Genomic DNA, 22,004 nt, shown 5'->3' on the forward strand with positions numbered 1-22,004 from the left:
TTGTGGTGCTATCATTGAATTGCTGCCATGCAGAGGAAAGGGCATAATGATTCAACTCAGAGATGCCAGCCAAATCTGTTCTGTACATATGCATGGCATTCCTGTTTAGAGGATGAGTAAATATAGGACAGAGGTTAGTGCAAACACAGACCCTGTGCAACCTTTTGCTCTGATCTGCAACATTTTCACTGAGCGAGCGAGAGCGTTGACAATTCAGTTCAGTTAATACAAATCAGCCTGGGTTGTAATATGTTGCTCCACAAGAGCCCATAACTGGAACTTGTACAGCCAAATATTTTTACCTTTACCTTATAATGTAAACAGAGATTGCTTCCTTTATGAATTGGCTCCATATAAATAAAATGTATTTTAAGAGAATTCCTTCAGTGCAGTTTCCTTTCCTTTCCTTTCCTTTCTTGTTTTATCCTCAAACAGATAAATCCTCAAATTCTGTTTAGAGGAAATAGCCATTTAATGTCAGGATTTATTTAGAATTAAATACAACAAAGACTTTTCTGGGAACATCCCTTTAACAATGCAGGAGAAATGCCAAGCCACACAGAAATACAATACATTACGTTCTCTGAAAGCGATGTGCCAAGGGACAAACACTTACTACTTTTTTCTTCATCCAAGTCATATTTATTTTATTAGGTGTATTCTCCATAGGCTTCATGGTGGAAGGATAGCCATGCACTCAGACACTCACTCACATGCACACACATACACAGACGCACACAACAAGACCCCAGATCTCCACTGGTGCATGTAGTGATTCTATTTTTTTCCTTTTGGAGTTTTTTTTTCTTTCTTCCAAGCAGGGAAGATAACAACCACCAGTAGCCAGACATAATTAGTATTGGAGAGGACACAAAGAGGAGCTCCTAATGACTACAAACATCTAGGTGGTTGACTTTTGTGTATGTAATTGAAAGGGGTTAAAAATCAATAGTATTCAATGAAAACTAATTGCAAGAGGAGAGAGTGGCGAGCTATGAGGCGTCTATTAGGACAGGCAGCAGCACACCACTGTGATTCTTCAGTCGGTTAGAAAAGCGCTCTGAGCAAAAATTGGGGTGAAACTGTGCGTAAAAAATGGCTGAATAAAATACACATAATTCTTCTATTATTTAGTAACTTTGAGGCGACGTGGAGTGATGGGAAGCAGATGGAAAAATAATGTGAAGCAAAAGTCATTGTATCTGAATTTCTGCAGTTAGTGCTGAAAAAGAAGTGATGTCGAACAGGAAATTATTTAAACTTGAACTCTGTTTTTAAAATAAAAAGTAGGAGGCATTGCTATTATAGGAATGTCAGCTAAAGGTGATTTTAAAAATCGTTATCCTGCAGTAAGAGATTTGCGTCATCAGATTAGAAGCCTTTTTGTTTAGTTCATTAGTAAAACAAACAGATTGGAGAAGAACCCTTTACATCCATTGCATCATTTGCAGGTTCTTTGTATGCATGCGCAAACTTCTTGTAGTGTTTTTGAAAGTGAGCGTGTTAAAATTATATAGAATTACACACCAACAAAGTGTTGGAAAACTCTTCTGACCTACAAACCTACAAATCCTGCAAAATATCAGACATTTACTGAAGTGATTATTCCTATGCAGACTGAATAAACAGGATATCGATGTAGTCACAGTCAAACACTCGGGCCATCAGGAGGATAGATACTAGCTACAGACATCTGCCAAGTTCACAGGGCTGCGTGTTTACACTATGACTGAGTTTAAAGTCTGGAGTAACAAAGGGCTACCACTGGCAAGCAAATTAATGCACTCCTAATCATGGAAATCTGCCATTTTTCTTTCACGCGTGTGTTTACATCAGTAATTGTATTCTTATTAGGTGTTAAATTATGACAAACAAAACTATATTGGCTAATTGTATTCATTTTTTTCAGAGACTCCATATTTTCACTACTTGGTATCCTGGCTCTGTTACACTTCAAACATCACCTGTGGACCTGTACACACATACGGATACATGCAGAGATTATAGGGAGGCCACTGCACAAGAACCATGGCCAGCTCACACTGACCCACTAACATGCACACACAAAATGTCAGTTGGCCATGGTTGTTGGCAGTGGCGTTGCCATAATCTCTCTCTAATTATATACACAGCCAGGCTTACTGTTTTAATGCAGAGACCTGAGAAAATACAACCTGCTAATCTTATTTGCACATAGCGGCAATAACCTGCTGGGAGAGGAGAGGAGAGGAATGGCGATGATTGATTACTGAGTTTATGTCATTATAGTCGGATTGGAACAGTAACGATTAAACCATGAATTTTGGAATTTAAACCGTTTATGTATATTTTCTAATTATTTCCCATCTTTTCTTGTTAACCTTTTGAACAGCAATTTGGCATTTCGGAGGATCTTACAAGATCATAAATTCTGCAGCACTTTGTCAATATGTTTTGTTTTTATTTCTATTTCAACATAGTTTAGTTATAAACACTAGAGGGCTACATACAACATCAAGAGAAAGGGGAACAGGTCTTAGGTGACAGGCTTCAAGATGGACATTTATATATATATATTTTGATCTCATATCTCCATACATCTCTCCCTTTAATCTGAAACACTGTAAATATAAAATATCCACACAGTTTTCTCTATAATTTCATCTTAAATGCTATCAACTGTTTTGACCCTTGTTCCTAAGACTTGATTTCTGTTTGACTGCAAGTGTGCATTAGTATGCACGCAGTACAAAAACACTGTTGATGTCCACTAATTAAGTTGCATGTTACTGGTTAAAAGTAAGTAAAGTAAATTTCTCCTGCCCATGTCAGACATAAAATATGATTGAGTATCTCTTCTTTATTTACAAAAAAACTTGTCCTTGCCTCTTTACTTAAATTCTGTAAGGTACACTAATTACTTTTAACAATATTATGAATTAAAGTGAACTTAACTGCACTCTGTCTGCTATTGGTAGCTTAGCAATGCACAGCTAAAGTACCAGAGTACTTGTAATTCCTTTCTTTCCAGTCCTAGTTAAGTATAGTGTCAATGACAATATTTCCATTTCGACCGTTCTATATGGAGAATGGATGAGTCTTTGTTTCCACTTGAATGCTTTGTGATAGAATATATTCCTTCTCCAAAGGAGGTGCATTGCAGACAGGGTGTCTCTCTGTCTCTCTCTCTCTCTCACACACACACACTATGTAAATAATGCATGTGTCTTAAAGGGTTTCACCCCACCACAGCTGGCCCACTTCAATTAGAATGCTTTGCACTCATCTCCCCCTCCTCCTGTCTTATGTGTCCGTTCCTCTGCGTTCCTTGCTCATTCCAGTATATTTGTTTTTCTTCAGTTTGTACAGTATAATTGATTTTCTCTATATGAGTTCTCCATTGTACAGTATCTGTTTTAATTCTATGTTGTGGGGGTCATACATGTAATAATATTTACAGTTGAGAGCATTGTTACAGTAACATTTATTTTCTAATGTTATAAAGTATTATAAATGATGTTAATGACCTGACCGAAGCACGTGCCTGACCGTGCTGGTATGTGTATCACTCAAGTTCAGTAGTCCTATGTACCTTAGAAGTAAAACAATATTTAAAATTAAATTACTTTCTTCCTTGATCTATTTCTGATTCTCTTTTTTGCCAGAGCTCCTAAATTTAGCAGAGGCCTTGTGTGATCCTTGTTACTCAGTCACACCACCCTCCTCTTTGACTGTCCCCCTTCCTCTGTCTTTACTTTCACTTATCATACGTGGAGACCTTGGCCTGGTCTAGATTCTTCCAAACACATCTAATTACGCCAATGCCAAGCATTTCCCATCCATCACATAATCTTTCAGAGACAAGGTATTAGCGCTCCCCGTCCCGTCAGCCAATTACTTTCTGCCTTCTGCTTGAGTCACCTGCATTGCAAATGTGACCTTTACTTAGAGGGCTGATTGCATGTTTCCTTGAGTGTGTAAGAGAACGCAGGCTTTTGAAGTGTGTGTGTGTATGATCTTTGAAAAAATGTGTTAAGAGAATGAAATCGTGCTAGTGCATGTGTGTGCATATGCATGCATATGTTAATACATAATAGCCAGCATAAGCTGCAATTGCATGACTTCAGGTGTATTAAGGTGAGTGTAATGTGCAATGTGCATCATGTTTGCATGTTTGTGCAGGTCTGAAAGGTACAGCTACTTTGTATAGCCGTCTGTTTGCATGTGTGTACCCTGATGCGTTTATGTGTGTGTGTGTTTGTGCTTATGTGTGTGTGTGTGGGAGTGAGTGGGCTGGGGCAGTGAGCAGACCCTCTCAGACACCCTTCTGACCCCCCTCACCCGCCCTCATGTGATGGGCTGTCGTGAATGTTAATGTTCTGTGATGGCTGTGGAGCAAATAAGTGTTTCTGACACAGTACAGGCTCCCATTACAGGACCAGGCCAAATGGGCTCGCCAGTGCCTTAATGAGCAGACAGATCAGTCAGCCGCAGCCGCTGTACCAGTCCAACACACTGCTTATGCAGGGACGGACCTCAACACCCTTGACCAGACCCAAGGAAAAACTGACTTTAGCTTCTGCCATCTGAAAACCTCCTCAGTTCAGTGTGTTTCTTTAAAACTGCTCACTTAGAGGCCAGAAAAAGTTCTCTGACTCGAGACGAGTTTGAGATGATAAAGGCCTACTTTGTGGAAACAAATACCAGCATTCACTGATAAGTATACTTCTTATTAGTCAATAGCCCATATTGTAAGAAGTGTACTCATCACTGCTTGGGAGTTGGAGTTGAGGGAACTGCTGTTTTGCTGCTACCTTTATGGGAGCTGTGGCTCAACAAATAAATTCAATTTTGGGATTTAGAAAACATTCCTAGATAATCTGATCCATCTCTAGTTTTGCGCTAATTGCTCTATCTAATTTCGCTCTGTTTAAATAACTAATGTTTGGATTGGTTGTTCAAAAAGTTTACAGCTGATGTGTACAATCAGGTACACTCCATGTGTTGTACACATTAAAACAGTCACAAAGATCCAAAGATTCCCAGTACTTCTGTGTCCTATAACAGACACAAAATTCTTACTGAACCAGTCTTCCACTTACTTTCTGTCACAAATGTTATTTACAGATTTCATGTCATCTGTATTCCTTTAAAAATATTTATGTATATTAATCTTCAAAGGTTATCCATGCATTTTGGTACGGAGGAAATTTTGATGTCAGTAGTGGCAGTTGTCAAATTTATAGAACTGGGTACAAAAACAGAAATTGGGAATACTTGCAAAATATTCCACTGAAAGGAAAACTAGGACTCTTGTCCATTGTGAAGTCCCAGTTAGCTGGGCAGCCTATGGACACAGTCACAACCAGTCCACTGCAGTTACAAGCTTGTGAACAAAGACACTGTCTCTCTCTTCTCCCTCTGGGTTGTCAGGAGAAAGTACATCTTGTAAGTTGAGTCAAACAGTTATTTCAGAGGAAGGTGGAAAACACATCGCTTGGCTGACTCATCACAATTTGGATAGAAAATGAATCTACCCTTCTTGCACCTGAAGAAAGATCATAAAAAAAAAGAAATGCTTAGAGGAAAGAAGGAGCAAAGGGTAAAGATGGAGAAGCCAGGAAGCAGACATTACACTTGATTGAGACGCATGGCAGATAAAGAATCACGTAGCGCGTCAGAGCACATCCTCACAGTTGGCCGGGCTGTCTCTCAAAACTCTCCAAATAGTCTAAAGTCGACCTGTTGGAGTTACTGAGTCGTCACACTACATGTTGTAGCCCAGGAGCAATGGGCCCGCAAAGGTGTCTCTTTTCCTCTCTCTGTGGGACTTGTTAGAGGAGCTATTTTGGAATCCACCTGCCTTACTCTAAGTGCTGGAAACACATTGTGAGATTTAGCACACACAGTACTTCATACAAGCCTAGTTTCCAGTGAAAAGCAAAAAGAAACATTGGATTTGAATGTTAAACATTTAAATGCTTTTTCAAAGCAGCAAGTGCAAGAGTAACAACTGGTTTTCATTCATAGCCACAAAGTTACACTTTGTATTGGTGTTCATACAGCTCAGACCTATGCTGTCTTCATCATGAACGTCAGAAATGGCTCCCTCAGATATCTACAATGATAGGATGCGTGTGGTTTGCATGTGAAATGCTGTTGCTACGGTTAATGTACACACTTATTGTTCACACACAGAAAAAGCTGGAGCTACTAAAGGATTGTTTGGAGATTTGTGATGGAAATGGAGTGAGAATTTGAAGAAATCTTACTCTGTAAATGGGCCGATTAATTGTTTATGCTTTTCTGCCTGTACCTTAGCCTCGAGGTAAGGTACAGGCAGACCTTGAAAGATTCTTCTTGAACTTCTGTAGAACATTTAACTTTCTTCTTCTTGAAAACAACAGCTTCTGCTGAGTGTCACAACACTCTCTTTTTGCAATACATGCAGACAACTGTATACGTTACATACCGGGTGCAGTAGTAGGTCTTGCAGAAAACTCTTCAAATGTTAGCGTAAGAGAAAACAATTCTGAAATGTTCAAACAGAGAGAGACCAGCAAAACAGTACTTCACAGTCTGGTCTTAAGTTACTTCTGTTTGGGAAAAGCTCATGATTAAGGCACAAAAATTATTGGTAAGGTTGGGCAAATGAAAGTTCGTAGTTGGAATTGCTGATAAGGCAAGCAGTAGCCAGAGGTCTCTGACAGCTAATGAACTCCATGCTATAATGGATAATATGTAATAACAATGTATATTTCCCAACAGTCCAGTCTGACTTATGGGGCACTTATAGTAACACTTAAATACAGGTGTCAGGTGTGCACATTCCCATACTGTAGCCAGACATTCAAGTTAAGTTCAGATATGTGTGTTCACCAGTAATACTGTAACAGATATGCAGGTGTAGATATAATAATGCATTATACATTACTAGTGAAATTATACTGCAAGATTGGATTGTTTGAGATGAAAATGAGAAAATTAACAACATATATTCAGAATGAACATCATTGTGACTTGCTAAATGTATTTAGTTAACTACTGTGTGTTACCTCAAACTGCATAGTAAACATGGTGATGATAATAAGCAGTAGATGTTGGTCAGTCTGCAACAACAACAACGGCCCAGCAGAGCGGAGAAATAATGGGATATAAAAATATCCCACACTTTCCACAGCTAACACTGGCCCGTTACTTAAAAAACAAAGAAAAAAACAACAACAAAAAAAGAAACTTTTCTGTCCAGAGAAACCTGAGGGCCTCATTTATATGTTTTGTATGACCTCCTGAACACGATGGAAAATGGAACCAAAGGTCAGTGTTAAGTCTCCCCTGGCTTTTGTTCTTTAAAACAACAATATTGTATTGATCTGTCCTGAATGATAAACACAAATGTCTTGGTAAAACACAGCCTCTTTTGACCTTTAGCAATTACTTCTACATGGCTTTAGTGGTACTGTAGATGAAAAAAATAACAATGTCCAACTCATTTTCTTTTGTTTTTTCAACTACACCTACACCTTACCAGAGTGGTAAATTTCACAGAAGCTGCTACTTCCATTATACATGAGAAATGATTGAGATGTTGCAGGATATTTACATTTAAGTCGATTAAATATTAGAGCTCTACTTACTGCTCACCACAAAATTGTCACAGCAGCAGGATTCCTGGTTCTCAGCTGGGGGAGCGATGTGTGAAGTTTGTATGTTCTCTATGCACTTCAGCTTCCTCCCACAGTTTCGAGACATGCATGTCGGGTTATTAGTGATATCAAAGTGGTTGTGAATATGAAGCACAGAAAATGCTTGAAGTTTAGAGAATACAGTGCTGCATGAACAATTTGTAAAACTATAACTTCTATTCTTGGGGGCTTTGAGCAAGACTAGAAAAGCAACACTTAAATGTAAATACATTACATTTGCATCATTATTTCAATGCAGTGACACAAAAAAACAACCTATGTGTATATAAGTTTGATTACTTTTTAACTTGTGCTTAGTAAAAATATAAAATATACATGCATGTTCATGGTGACTGGTGACTCTTTCTCGATTAAACTAAGAAAGCTGCCTTAGTAGCTTGACTTTTATGAACAAGATTTCCACTATAGAGATATTGGATATCTCATGAAACTGAGATCTGTTAGGCTTATGCCGGGTTATAAATAAAAATTGTGATTCATCCTCAAGAACTCAGGTGCTTGCATGTAAAATATCTGTTATCTAGTGGTGAGCCTAACTGAGTCTCACTTGTCTGACAGAGTCAAAGTGTGTTGCAGTGACCCACGATTAGATCCTCTTAACCTTTCCTCTGACCTTAACGAGTGTGAGATTACACCCCTGGACTTTTCTGTGGGCGGCTGCAACCATTGCTAAGAATGGTAATGCAACCAGGTAAACCTCCAAATTAGCTCTGTACAATTTATATACTTATAAATAAATATATATCTCTATATGTAGATATACTGTATATTGATTCCAAAATACATTGAAGAGTAGAGAGTATTATATACCACGATTAGTATTTTTTCATTCATAAAAGTAGTGAATATGAATTTGGGAAAGACAGTTCACCCGTGTCGTCACAGACAGACAGCAGAGATGATGATGAAAAGCAATGCACCTCAGGCTGGAACCTCTTGACCTGTGGAAAGACTGCAGGGAGGTGATGGCAGCAAGGGGCTGATAAAGGGCAGTCACTGGGGCCTAAAGGCACATCCTGGACATGTTGTTTTGGCAGTAGGGGTCTTGCCACAAATACACAAACAATCACACACAGACCATATCTCCAAGCAGTGAAGAAAGAATAGTAGGTGGCACTTCAGCTCCTAAAACAGTGGAGTGTGTGTGTGTTGGGGGGGGGGGGGGGGGTATTCTACACCTCACCCTTGTGGCAAGTGAGAGATGACAAGACAAACAACTCTTGGATTTAGTCCTGTCATTCACCACCAAACATGGAGCTTCTGGATCCAAACTAATTTCTGCACTACTCTGACTCAACAAACTTCTTCAGTGCATAGCTCTGTTCTCTATCAATATATTAATTTGCTAAGATCAACCATGCCAAGCGTTCACACCAACTGACATTTAGATGTAATTTAATCCTAATAAAAAATGTGTTTTTTGGAATCATATGATTACACACCGACAGGCTGTTTTGTTTATCGTGGCTTTGAGAGTACCGCTTTAATATTCTTCATTATAATTGGAATTAAAGGCCATTGCATTGATTCTTAAAAGGGCTGCTAAGGCAAAGTGCCCATACTGCTCATATTTGTATGTGTGTGTGTATGTGTGTGTGTGTGTGTGTGTGTGTGTGTGCACGTGTGCCATTTCTCCACGCTACCCTTTGTGTGTGGTCATGCTTCACATTTTCATTTAAGCTTTGATCACATTAAAGCTATTCTCACCATATTAATGTTAGTCAATGAATAGATTAAATATTCAATTAAGCCTGATGCAGGCATGTGTGGCAGAGGTTTTGAGACTGACTGTGTGTGTATATGTGCGTGTGTGTGCTTGTGTGTATGAGATACAGAGAGAGAAAGAGCGACAGTGAAAGAGAGAGAGTGTGTTTAAATGTGTATGTTGATGTGTAATGATGTGTAAATATATTTATGGCTCAGGGTCACAGTGGTATTAACCTGACCCAGGCTGGTTTTCTCTCTGGGGAAACTCCACAACTGCTGATTGTTCCGAGTTTCTGTCAGCTTTTGTGGGCCTTCTAGCACTGTGGAGAGAGCAAGAAGCCCCTTTCAGCTATGCAGGAAGGAAGATCATACAAAGATGAGTAAAAAATGAAAATAAAATAAACAACAGATGCTTCCACAACTTTTATTTTGTTCTGTTTTTCATTCGTAGCTTTGGGGAGGGGGGGCAATATCTTACAACAATCCAGTTGTTTAAGACTCGTGGGCATTTTTTTTTCTCATAAAGTGAGATAAAGCTTATCCCTTGACTCGCCCGCCTCACAGGACGACTACATACTGTGCCCAGTTAAGTGCTGCTTTTACCAAGTGGAGAAGGCATTCAGTTAAATGTCCCATCAGCCAGGCATATGCCAAAGGCCTACATCTTATTCAAGTTTTAAACCTCTAATTGGAAACGTTTAAAAGGCGTTTAAGAGTGCCCTTTCTTCTCCCTTTTCTCATTTCCCATTTAATGTGTTGTGTCAAAGTCTATTACCTCAGTTGGACGTTTCTGTCCCTTAAGTTGAAAAAAGGGAAAGGAGAGAGGGGGAGGGGGGAGTTGGGGGAAAAAAAAAAAAGAGAAGCCATCAGCTGAGGTTTGCCAGGTCGATAAAGCTTTTTAGATTTGGAGATGTTTTCAGGGGGAGCCCATTTCCTGCGGCTAAGAGTTGTTAATGGAGCTTAAGGAATTATCTTATGACTCTCGGGTTGAGAGCAGTTTATTTCAGCCCGGGCCCTGCTCCTGTGTCGGAGTGGCTGAATATGCTGCTGTCAGAGCCGCTTAATGAAAAGTAACGCGTCGCTGATTACAGTTTTATTTGGTCTCTATGTAAAAAGCTCCTGTTAATTTACCATCCCGCTCCCTCTGTGCGTTCGTATTTGCCATGGCTGAATGATTTAGTTATAGGTGGCCCCTCTCTCTCACTCTCTTTTTCGCTGTCTCTCTCTCTTTGAGTGCACTGTGCGCACTGGTCTCTCTCCCAGGACACCCCCCTCCCTTCTCTCTCTCTCCCTCTCTTCTGTCTTACTTCATGTCTCTTTCTGTCAAATAAAAAGCCAGTTGGTTCAGAGGTCTAATAAAATCTGTCTTCATGGTAAATTAATTAAATGTCGGGGTTATCTGATCTTCGGGGATTTTAACTATGCGCTAATTTTCTATCAGAGGCCATGAAAATTTAAATGCACCATTTTGTATGTAGGTTAAACAGGTGTACGTCAAGTCAAATAGGAAAGCATTTTTTTCTCCCCTCCCTCCCAAGTAAAAAATAAGCACCCTCACAACATGTATGCCTTTCCTTGATTTTTATTCTGAGGTTATGTCAACGTTGCTACTCGAAATGCTGCAGGCAAGGTTTTTTTTTTTTCGGCCCAAGAAAGAAAATAAATAAATAAAAAATACAAGCGTTATATAGAAAATTTCTTTTGTCCGCCGTTGCACTTTCTTTTAAAGGGGCGCGTGGAGGGCGGGGTGATCTCGATCGTTGGTGCTTTTCCCATTAAAATTCATCACGGAAGCCCCTCCACACCACCACCACACCCCACTCCCTCCTCACAGGACAGAGTCCCCGGAGAGCTCCTCTTTCGCCATTACTGTCAAGTACCCTTGACTCCTTTCTTTTTGCCCTTTTATCTACAACAACTAATTCGAGTTCCTTTGCCCTTTTCACTTCCAGACGACGTGAGTGCCTCTTTCGTAAAAGCCCTTTCACTTTTCAGCGGAGGAATCAGCATCCGCGCTGTTTTTCTGCCGGATCCCCCACCCCCGTCTCCAGGAAAATCGAGGGGTTAGTGTCAAAGCGAAAACTCCTCACTTCAAAATTATTTTACGGGCCTCCGTTTTGAACCCATTAAAGGACGTATGGCGAATAACTTACCCTACTGACAGCCGCATCATGGAAGATGTTGAAATATTTCGATAATATTATCAGAGAGCAGAGAGGGGAAATCAATAGCCCGACATGAGATATGACTGTGAACATCCCAATTACAGCCTGTTTAGAGGGAATTAATGAGGCAGATCTTAGATACTGATATTGTTCTGTCTTGTGGGGATGAGCTGCCTCATTTTCTTCCCGTCATTGCACAAGAGTGAGTGTTTTCTGGGGGAAAAAAAGAGGGTGTGAGATGTTAGATCGTGAGAGTATTTTATGGTTTAGGAGTGATGGGAGTGCTGTTTTAAACTGCAGGATGCTTTTTAAAATGTTTTCTCATCCTCAGCCTTGCAGCAGGCCCCATATTGCGGGGGAAGGGTGAAGTCATTGTTTTAGATAAAAGCAAACGCAAAAGTAGAGCAGAAGGGGGAACGGCCTGGTTCAGCACCATAGACAGCAACTCTCACCATTAACCCGACATCACAAGCGCTCTTCAGAAACCGACTGTTTTTATTTTTCAGTGAACAAAGTTGAAACGCTCTCATCCACTCCCAAGGAGAGCAGTGCATTAGTGAGACTTATTTTTCTTTTATTGGTGATACTCAGCTGCTGAGACCTAAATAATATTCAATTACATTAGCATGCGCATATATTAAAGAAAAAAAATTAAAAGGAAAAAGCTTAGGCCTACATTTTTTTTGTTGTTGTTTTTTTTCCCAAGATGTAAACTTTGTTATACATTTTTGTGCGTGCGTTGAATCGAAATGTTTCCCTTCTGTAACTCGAGTGTAACAGTTTATGGCTACAACTGTTTTAATAAAGAATAAAACATAACAAGGGAATCATAGACACGCAATAGTTCTCTCTCTCTTTTCTTTTCTTTTTTCTTCCATCCGAGTTTTAGTCACAAAAAGTCTTCCACTCTCTTTGCAAGAAAGGATCATTTGGTTTTGTTAGGAGCAGAAAAGTTTATTGATAGTTTTTGGAAAACTCATGGCACTGTCTTTGGAGGAGTTTTGATGCTGCTGCAAGGCCGACGTGCTTCTCTCAGCCTCCAGAATTGTGCCTTTGGTGTTCGTGGTCCAAGAGACGGTGGTGTTGGTCAGGGCTTGGCTCAAAGTGCTGTGCCTGAACAAGGGGTCGTGGAAAACCCCGTCCACCCAGTTTCTCAGGGTTGTGACCGGCGAGTCCTGCCTGTCCAGGCCGGTCACGGGTGAGGTAGCGGCGGGGGACGGGGTGAGGGAGGAGGGCGGGGGCTGGCACCTCAGCATACAGGATGGGTACTCAGTTTGGTTCAGAGACGTCGCGGTCTGCGCCAAAGACCAGATCCGAGGTTTGCCGTCTAATATCTGGTGCCCTTGCTGCTGATTATAGCACGCCTTTTCCTGCTGTCTGCTGTCCGACTGGAAGCCGTCGTTATGATTCGTTTTGAGACAACTCTTGCTCAAGTCCTGCTCCTCTCCGAGAGAAACGGGGATGGAGAGCTTCAGAGACGCGTCCTTGAGGAGGTGTTCGCCTGGGCAGTCGGTTGTCGTTGTGGTCATGTGTGTGTTCATGTGATATCGGTGCTTCAGCTCACACTCAGAGCTTTCAGACTCCAGCGTGTCGAAATCGTCCAAGTCGCTCAACTGGAGGTCCTTGTCGGGCCGGCTTCTGGTCTCTGGAGAACAAGAACAGAAAAGAAACGAGGGACGTGTCAGTGTCACACAGCAGGACAGAAAATAGGCTTCCAATCAAAGGTGTAAATTAATGTTTCACACCTGCAAATTATAATGTTTGGGGAAAATAAAGGTTCCCTTAAGCTAAAAAAAAACAGAGTTTTAATTTCAATGTATTCAACTCTATCACAATTAACTGCTTAATCTGATATCAAAACTCCAGGAGTCTAAACTTATTTATATACCTGACTCTTTTTTTTAACTCTGACTGAGGCCTGTGTCATTTTCCTCCATTAGTAAGTTCTTAGTGTTGGCCCAGTCTGATGGCAGGCCTGTGCAGCATAGTTCAAAAATAATGTTGCTGCTGACAGGTTTCACGTGTCATATAGTAAACGTGATTAAGCCTATAATGTGGCACAGATCATTGGTAAACCTTTCAGTCAAACAAATTATTTATTATCAGGATGTAGTGTCTATCTATAATTACAGTATAAAACCTTCTATTAAAAATATATTTCTTTGTAAGAGATGTCAGAGTAAACTAAAATATGAGTGTGGTCAGGTTTTATAGGACTATCTGTACAGTCTGGTATGGAATTCAAAATGCTGCAGAATGCTACAATTTGTAATTTAAGGAAAAGTCTATTTATTAAGTGTCTGTCTATAGCTGTAAAGGAGCAAATTATTTATTTAGTCTTTATAAAAAAACTAAATAAAAAAAACAAATCTCATCTTTGTTATTGTGAACTATATAAAAAGTCAAAAACTTCCCTTAGAAAGAGTTCAGCTTTGGAGTTTTACAGCTTTACTTTATCCTTGCAAAGCACTCTGACACTAACCATCGTCATTGTTCTCGCTTTTTATCTGCTCCTCTTGAGATCCATCCTCATCATCGTCATATCTTTTCTCCTCTGAGCCCTTGTTTCTCGGCGGCCATGTCATCTTGTTCTCCTTCTTGAGCCTCCTTCTAGCATTTGCGAACCAGGTGGAGACCTGCGTCAGGGTCATTTTAGTGATAATGGCCAGCATGATCTTCTCTCCTTTAGTCGGATATGGGTTCTTCCTGTGCTCCTGTAGCCAGGCCTTCAGCGTGCTGGTTGTCTCTCGTGTAGCATTCTTTCGTCTTGTTCCCCCATCCATGGAGCCATATCTGTTAATGAGAAGAAGGCAAGCAAAATACTAATGAGAGAGTAAATATAGTATGTAACGCTTTTTGCTTGACAATTTTTAAAGCACTGTCCTGGAAGTTTCTCTCCTTACAGCCATGACAGAGCCATCTGCTTCTTGGAATTTTTCTGAGCTGATGCGTATCATGTTTTATAAGCCTTGGAGTCACACTCCTGCCTTCGTCAGCGCAAATAAAATTTAAAACTGAATATCAGAAGCATGTTTCACTTAAGAGATATAATTCCGAAGCTGTAGCGAAAGGCATGCAAGCAGAAGATCATTACCCTGTCAAAGGTTACATACTGTACACGCTAATATTTCTTAGAAAGCTGCAAAGTCATGTGAAGTCCACAGAAAATGCTTTATAAGACTGAAGGCATCAAAAGCAACAGAGACTCTGACAACGTCCCTAAAACCCCCTCAGATAATGCAAAGCTCTCACAAAGTTAATATGCTATTACTGTCATTTAGAAAAATATAAGCTGTTCCCTTATTAGTAAAGATGAAGAGTGTAAATTATGGTAAGCATTCTTTTTTTCTGGTCATTTTTGTTGTGCCACCTATTAAAACCATTCTTAGCACAGGCTACAGCTCTTTCCCTACCCTCACCTCTCCCACAAATATCAACCATAAGCCTACATTTAAAATGCATGCTGTTGATTTTCAGTCCGCAGTGAGCTGTAAAAGTCCTCTTGGGAGGCTTTTATGAGGCCTTTATTGCTCCGTATAGCTTAGAGCAGGTCATGCACTGAAAAGGGAATCAAAAGGAGACAAGTGCTGCACCTTTCCTTAGCCTGTGTTGTTCTCAGATAAAATAGACTGTAAAATTGCTTTATTGAGTGTAATGATGAGCCCTCAGGTAAAAGATGAGTGCAGACAGTATGGTGCTGCTGTTGGCCTGCTTGCTCATCTGGGTGACACAGGTTATTTAGCTTTTTGCAGTGTGTGCACTTTCGAGCATTCCTGATGACATCTTTTGCCCTTTATGCGGTATTAAAAGTGATTGGTAAAAGCACTTGTCGCTTAGGTTTTGGGCTACATGTTGAAAAGCTCGAAGTCTGCATGAGACATCGAGTACCGCCAATACAATATCGAGTGTGATCAACGAATGTGCAATAATAATAAAAGCAAGCATGTGGTATCACAATGCATTTCTGATACCGCTGCTAGGTTCTGTTCTAAGGTAAATGCACAGTCACGTATGAATCACGTTCACACGCTACCTTTTCACCACATCACAGACTTATTGCGGATGTCAGCTGATTATTGGGAAGACCTTTCAATATGGCAGGCATGCTCTTCACAACAGTGTACAGGCCTTATGTTTTGATTAAAGGGGCATGGGTCCTCTGAGGCAATTCACCCCATCAGAAAAGAAATGTGTCATGAGATGAAGGTGATCACCCAGTGTTGCTTGACGCGATGAGAATGGCCTTGACCCCTCAGGAATGATTGATTTAATGCCAGGAAACTGACCCTAAACTACAGCTCAATATTTACCTCTCGCTTTCATTTTAGTTACATCTTGTGTTTGTTGCTTAAGAAAGCTGGGATAAGTTTCCACTTTTTTGGGATAGCAGACTTAAACCGCATAGTTTAAAATCATTTCTGATGCAACTAACTTCCCTCTGTTTTTCTGCCTGTACCACATTTTACTCAAGCAGGATGTTGGGTCTACCTCAAGTGGTCTGTTGTTTGAACTGATAATGAGCTTTTTTAACATGTCAAAAAAGAAAAATCAGCTGTCACAGAAACCTACCTGTCATACTGATACTGCCCCAAGGTAGGATCATAGGGGTAGTAAGCTGTGGCCTGGGTTATTCCCGCATGCGCAGAAGCTGTGGCATCTTTAGTATCAAATGTACCCTGCAATCATACAGCAAGACACGTTTTTAGAAGAGTGACACACAAAAAGGGGAAGGTATAGCAGCATTTTAAATAATCAACTTGACAAGAAGAGATGCGCATTGGTTGTACTTTTAGGTTGCCATCAACAAGGATAATGATTCCCAAAGAAATCCAAACTATCACAAAAACAAAAGCCCAATAATACAATACAACAATAATGTTCTGCTAAAAGTGAAGAAAAAATCCATCTCATATTTTGTGTACATATAAATATGATTGTATACCAACTGCAGGGACAAAACTTTTTTTAAGGACTGAAAAGTTGGAACTCTGATTATTTTTAAAAACAATTCAGACAAAATAAATAATTAGAATTCACAGTTGTAGGTAAAATAATCTCTAAGAAGATTCCAACCACCCCTTTACTGCCAACAGTGATTCCACTACATGGAATTTTATATGAAACCAAAATGAAACAAACAATACTTTACTTTATATGAGCATGTCTTTTATGTTCTTATGTTTTAGAAGGAAGACATGCTCAATTAAAATAAAAAAATAAATTAAATAAACTCTGAGAAGTTATTTGCACTCATGTTCTGACAATTTTATCAGGCTGACTCTTCAAATTCACTTTTGCAGAGATGAAACAGACTGAAAACGACGGAAATCACATACGTTTAAAATTAACCTGCATCAAAACAAGCTGATATGAAGTGCGTTATTCTTTGGAGTGAATTTTTAATTTCCTTGAAACGGTTATCGTGAATATAAGAATGCATCTTCTGCATTTAAAGGCTAATGTTTTGCTACGTAGAACATTAAAAATGAGAGGGAGAAGAGAGGTGTGCCTGCTTCAGCTTCTGAACCTTGCAGGTCCATAAATCAATGCCAAGAGGGATCAGATGAAGGGCTTACCAGTGAGTAGAAAGCGGATGCGTCCGTGCCATATGTAACGTAATTCCCATAGCCTTGACCACTGGTGTAAGGGCTCCCGTACACTCCCAGCGCAGCGGCTGAGCTCAGCTCGTGTCTCGCCGTGGCCAGCAGCCGGCTCTCATACACGGGACAGTAGACAGGTGTCTGTCCGGAAGCCGCTACTCCGGAGTCGGCTATGGATCTGCCGGTGGACTCGCAGCAAGTGGTCAGAGAGTTAGTTGTCATCAGGAACTGGGTGGAGATCAAGAGAAAATTCATCGGCTGTTTTTTCTTTCTTTCTTTCTTTTTTAAAAAATTAGAACATAGGCTGCTTAATTTAATGTTGCACTGAAACAGAATGACAGGTGACGAAGTTAGTTTAAAACTTGTCTTAAAAATTGTCTTGATTAAAAAAGTTCCACACGTTTCACTTTCACAGATCGCGAAATTAAACTTGGTTATAAAAATAAAGTTCGTTTTTAAAATTATGCAATTTACTTCTTTTGAAATGATCTACATTGTCTGCCCCTTTTTTGTGGATTGCCCATTTAAAAAATGGCAGATCTATTGGCGACTAAAATAGATCAGAGCAGACCAGATCTAAAGTCGAACGCCACAACTCTGTTCGCGTGATAATATGCGCGTAAAACTGTCCAAAATGTGCCGTCTAACAGGCTTGATTCAAAATCAAAATCCATGCCTTGCAAACATATACATGCTTTTCCCAGAGATTGCTCGGTAATACCTAAAGTAAAGCCAAACGATTTTTCATGGCTCACAGCCAAAATAAAACAGCTGCTGTTATAGCGCAAAACACACATGGCGTGTGCCGAACAAGTTGCCATGTGTGTTCCAGAGCAGATAAACATATGGTTAACATTACACAGCGGCTATTATCTTACAGAAATCAGTGAACAGGAGGTCGGGGGTCTCGATGGTTTCTGGATACCTTCTTTTCACCCCCTTTCTTTCTCGCTTTAGCTACACAGGTACCACTGGCTGCAATGCAATACCTTTCCGATGCCCGAAAAGACATTAAAAGTCTCCCGGAATCTTGGCTAAAGTGCGTAAAGGGATGAAGCTTAAATCGATGAGACAATCACCCGTTGCGACATGAATACCACAACATCCTATAAACAAACGTAGTTACACGAACTTACTTGTGGAGCAGACGAATAGGGATATCCAAATTGTGGATATGACATGGTAGAGAAGTCCCCCAATATCCAGAAATAAAGCGAGACTGAAGGTCTCCACTCTAACGCAGGCTGCGGCTCTGTTTGACTGTACCAATTGATTGGTAAGCACAGGCTCCTAGGATGCTTATAGGGCGAAGCAGAGTAGCATGTTTAATTTGTAAAAAGCCCCCACTCAAACGACTTTAAACTGCATTAACTAAACCACCTAATCAAACCTCTCCTTTTCCTTTTCTAAAACTCCACTAACAATAAATAAACGCATTAGGGAAACACGAGCTTCTTTGCCAAGAATAATCACTTTGTTGTCAGATACATATTTTTGCCTATAAAAAGTAGTATAAAAGACGTCAGCAGCAGAGGCAGGTTGTTTTAAACGCCGGTGACTGTGACGTCAGAAGTTTCCCACTCTAAAAATGACCAGACTGTAACTTTAATATGCATTTTCTTTCTCAGGATGACGAGAAAAAAAACTGAAAGCACGATATAAAGAGGAAATGTTTAATAGAGTAAAAGGCACGGAGTACCTTTATGAACACGAATATGTCCTGGAGATTAATTTGCACGAGCAATCAATCAATTAGGCCAATCAATGGCTTAAATATGCACACGTCTGTATCCGCTTAAATGAATTAGGCCTAATGAAGCACATTCCTATCATTCCTCCGAACAACTTCTAATCACACTGGGAGCTAATTGGTTTCAAATTAATTTGTGAAGAATATTTTCATACTAAAGATAGCAGCCAAAGATAAAACTAATTAATTAACAAAGTAAATGTATTTTATAATACTAACATTCGGTGCAATATCTATCTATCTATCTATCTATCTATCTATCTATCTATCTATCTATCTATCTATCTATCTATCTATCACTTGTGTATTTGTTAGGAAGACTCATCAAACTGCTGTAAAAACCCCCAAAACTGGCTCGCCACCTTGCCGGTGCGCGTTGCCCTGCTTGGAGAATCCCGGGTTGAGACATGTGGATAGCCCCAGGGGTCACTCCTCAAATTAATGATGATGTACTCCTCCTCCTTCTCCTCCCTCCCTCCTCCTTCCTCTCTCCTCTCCAGCTGGATCTCTGCCTGCCGGTGACAGGTCGATTGAGAGTGATTGATGACTATCTAGGGGACCCGGGCCAACATAATAATATGATTCCGGCACCTTGCAATAATTGCTTGCTTTCATTTACAGATGAAAGAAGTAATAAAGAGCTCTGAGGACGAAGACGTTTGTGCTTCGGTTAAGTAACTTTTGCCTCGTGTCGCTCTTTTTTTTCTTTTTAAATAATTTTTGTGAAGAAGTTGGGTTTCTGTGGGAGGGTGGGCTTTATAAGATGTCTGTTCTCTCATTCATTTTGACAAATTGAATTATAGGGGGTTAGTACCTCCAAGCAAATGGCCGCATTAACACAGTGAACGGGGGGGTCAAAAGGGATCAGCCAGCCCTTTTTAATTTGCATTAACTCTAATGCCACCTCAACATTAACAACCCGTCTGAACCGCTCAAGCATACACTCACTCACAGCTCTCACACACACGAACACACACGGAGGGCCTACTGCTCCGTTTTGTCTTATAAATTTAGACTTTTTTCCTTTATTGAGTTTATGTGCGACGTAGTGCATAAAGGCAGGGCGGGACCCAATTTATCTTCAACATCACACACGGGACGAAACGAAGGAGAAAGTGATGACACCTTCATTTTGGATTGGGGTAAACACAAATACACACGCGCACGCATTATAGACTAACCTGGGCGTCCAGCTTTGTCTGTTTCTATTTGCATACACCTCTACACATATTGGTGTACAGAGGTAAGGAGAGGGTGAAAAAATCTTAGAGACACATCCACTGAACTATAGGCTACGGCTCACACCTCCTCCCCCTCCCCCTGGGTGTATACCTTTTCATTATCCACTGCGTTACCCAGTTTTATCATGCGCCCGTGATAAAATATTTAGGCGCATTAGTGTATGCCTTTTAGACGGAAAATGAAGGAGGTTCATGCTTGTTTACCGTTTAAAGATTAAAAGAGGAGATTCTTTTTCCCCTTCCTTCCAGATGTGAGGAAGCAGAGATGCTCTGTGGTTAAAGTGGCGCAAGCAGGGGGAAGATGCTGTTCCATTTTAGGGCAAAGGAGTAATGCTTATGGTCTGGTTGCACTTGTGTGGTTCCTTCCTTTTTTACTGAGGATAAACACGATAATCAGAAAAATATATCACTTACTAATGATCTAGATTAATGAGCCACTTGAAGGTGGCTTTACTGTACAGATTAGGATAGATAGCTGTGTTCAGTAGAGACCTGGTGTAGGAGCATCCATCATGTTCACAGAGCAACATAAATCAACCCCTTCACTCAAATTAGACTATACATCACTATATTGCAAATTACTCTGCATAAGAATACCCACAGAGAGCTTGAAATTGTGCTCATCCACATCAGATCAGCCCAAATTACTGCAATTTGAATAATCTTTAGTTGCACTTTGAATCGAGCCTGATAACTTGCATTGACTTTCCAACGGAACTCATAATACAAAGTGTCAGTTTCCTGATAATCTGCTGTTGATTAATGAGCCAAGAGGAGGAGGAGAGTGCGCGGGAGATATATGTGTGGGACTGTTTACGTCGAAAGAAACACACACAGGAAAGTGGAGTGGGAGCTGAGTTTACTAAGCGAACTATGTTGTGGGTTTGTTAAAGCCATCTGTCAGTCTTCTGGTTTGAGATCATATGAGGAAATCTTTAAAAAAAGGAAAGTAGTTGGTCCATATTTAAATCTACATGGTCTGGATCTGTAAGAGCTGGAAAAAAACCCTGCACAATGTAATTTACTTGTAATTCATTTTTTCATGTTGATTTTTTTCAGATAAGACTTTTTTTTAACTTTGTGTGAGCAGTTTATACTCCCAGACTGAAGCAGCAGAGGCAAAATGTATGCGTTCTGCTCACAATATGAGAGCTGACTTAGAACTGAGACAGGAAACTTGTCTGAATCAAGTGTGGTTCAGTGATAGTTCTGATGTTAACCTCTGCCATGTTCAAACTCCCAGACGTGGGTTAAGATCAGGTGAACAAACTCAGTGGATCGTCTTTATGTCTCTTCTCTTCTCTTCTCTTCTGGAGCTATGAATGAAAACGGAATGTTATCCATAATGGCATGTTATTTCTTTTAAAGGTATTGGTCTTTTTTGTTGCAGTATAGAGTGCATTTTGTCACATTCTGTTTCACCTTATGTGGACAATGCTCCAGTGCTCTGATGTCTTCTGGTCGACTGTCTCAATAACTGTTTTTTCAGTCAGCAGTGTAGAAAACCAACAGTGACCTCAATAGTTGAAGACAGCTGCACAGACAAACTCTCTCTATGACATGAAGCCCCGAGCAGCTCCCAGGCTTTCCAATAGTGTCCATGTTTCTCCTTCTGTAGTCGTGGAAATATGTCTAAGCATTCTTACACACTAGCAATCAAACAGAATGCTTATCCAGCACAACATCAGTCTAGCTACTGTCTAGTCTTGGTGTCCCACTGGAACATTGATCTCTAGTGATCTTCTCAAAGTATAGCTTATTTCTCTTTTAAAGTAAATTAACTGTTTTTCCTCAGTTATCATTGGGTTCTAAAGCCTAAGTTTATTTATTTTTTATATAAGTGGAGCAGAAAGCTT

At 40.2% G+C, this 22,004-nt stretch overlaps 1 protein-coding gene across 2 annotated transcripts; it reads right to left on the reverse strand.

Moving 5' to 3' along the window:
* Positions 1–12,034: 12,034 nt before the first annotated feature.
* irx4a (iroquois homeobox 4a) lies at positions 12,035–18,811 on the reverse strand. Of its 2 annotated transcripts, none has more exons than XM_040013341.1 (5): positions 18,294–18,811; positions 17,134–17,385; positions 16,127–16,233; positions 14,040–14,350; positions 12,035–13,202 (listed from the first exon to the last, which is right to left on the reverse strand). In XM_040013341.1, the coding sequence occupies exons 1-5, from the start codon at positions 18,336–18,338 to the stop codon at positions 12,496–12,498; spliced, it is 1,422 nt and encodes a 473-aa protein (XP_039869275.1). In that variant the 5' UTR covers positions 18,339–18,811; the 3' UTR covers positions 12,035–12,495. The 2 variants fall into 2 exon arrangements, with proteins under 2 accessions (XP_039869275.1, XP_039869276.1); XM_040013342.1 differs by lacking the exon at positions 18,294–18,811 and adding an exon at positions 18,036–18,170.
* Between the last annotated feature and the right edge of the window lie 3,193 nt (positions 18,812–22,004).

Source organism: Simochromis diagramma, unplaced genomic scaffold (assembly GCF_900408965.1).
Source record: "Simochromis diagramma unplaced genomic scaffold, fSimDia1.1 OVJJ01000618.1, whole genome shotgun sequence".
Classification (NCBI taxonomy): Eukaryota; Metazoa; Chordata; class Actinopteri; order Cichliformes; family Cichlidae; genus Simochromis; species Simochromis diagramma.

Bases quoted from the DNA above. Each gene is read 5' to 3' on its own strand.
- irx4a (XM_040013341.1), bottom strand. From the start codon at position 18,338: ATGTCATATCCACAATTTGGATATCCCTATTCGTCTGCTCCACAA. The intron at 16,234-17,133 runs GTAAGCCCTTCA...GTATGATTGCAG, and splicing joins CATCCGCTTTCTACTCACTG to GGTACATTTGATACTAAAGA. The intron at 14,351-16,126 runs GTAGGTTTCTGT...TCTCATTAACAG, and splicing joins GGGCAGTATCAGTATGACAG to ATATGGCTCCATGGATGGGG.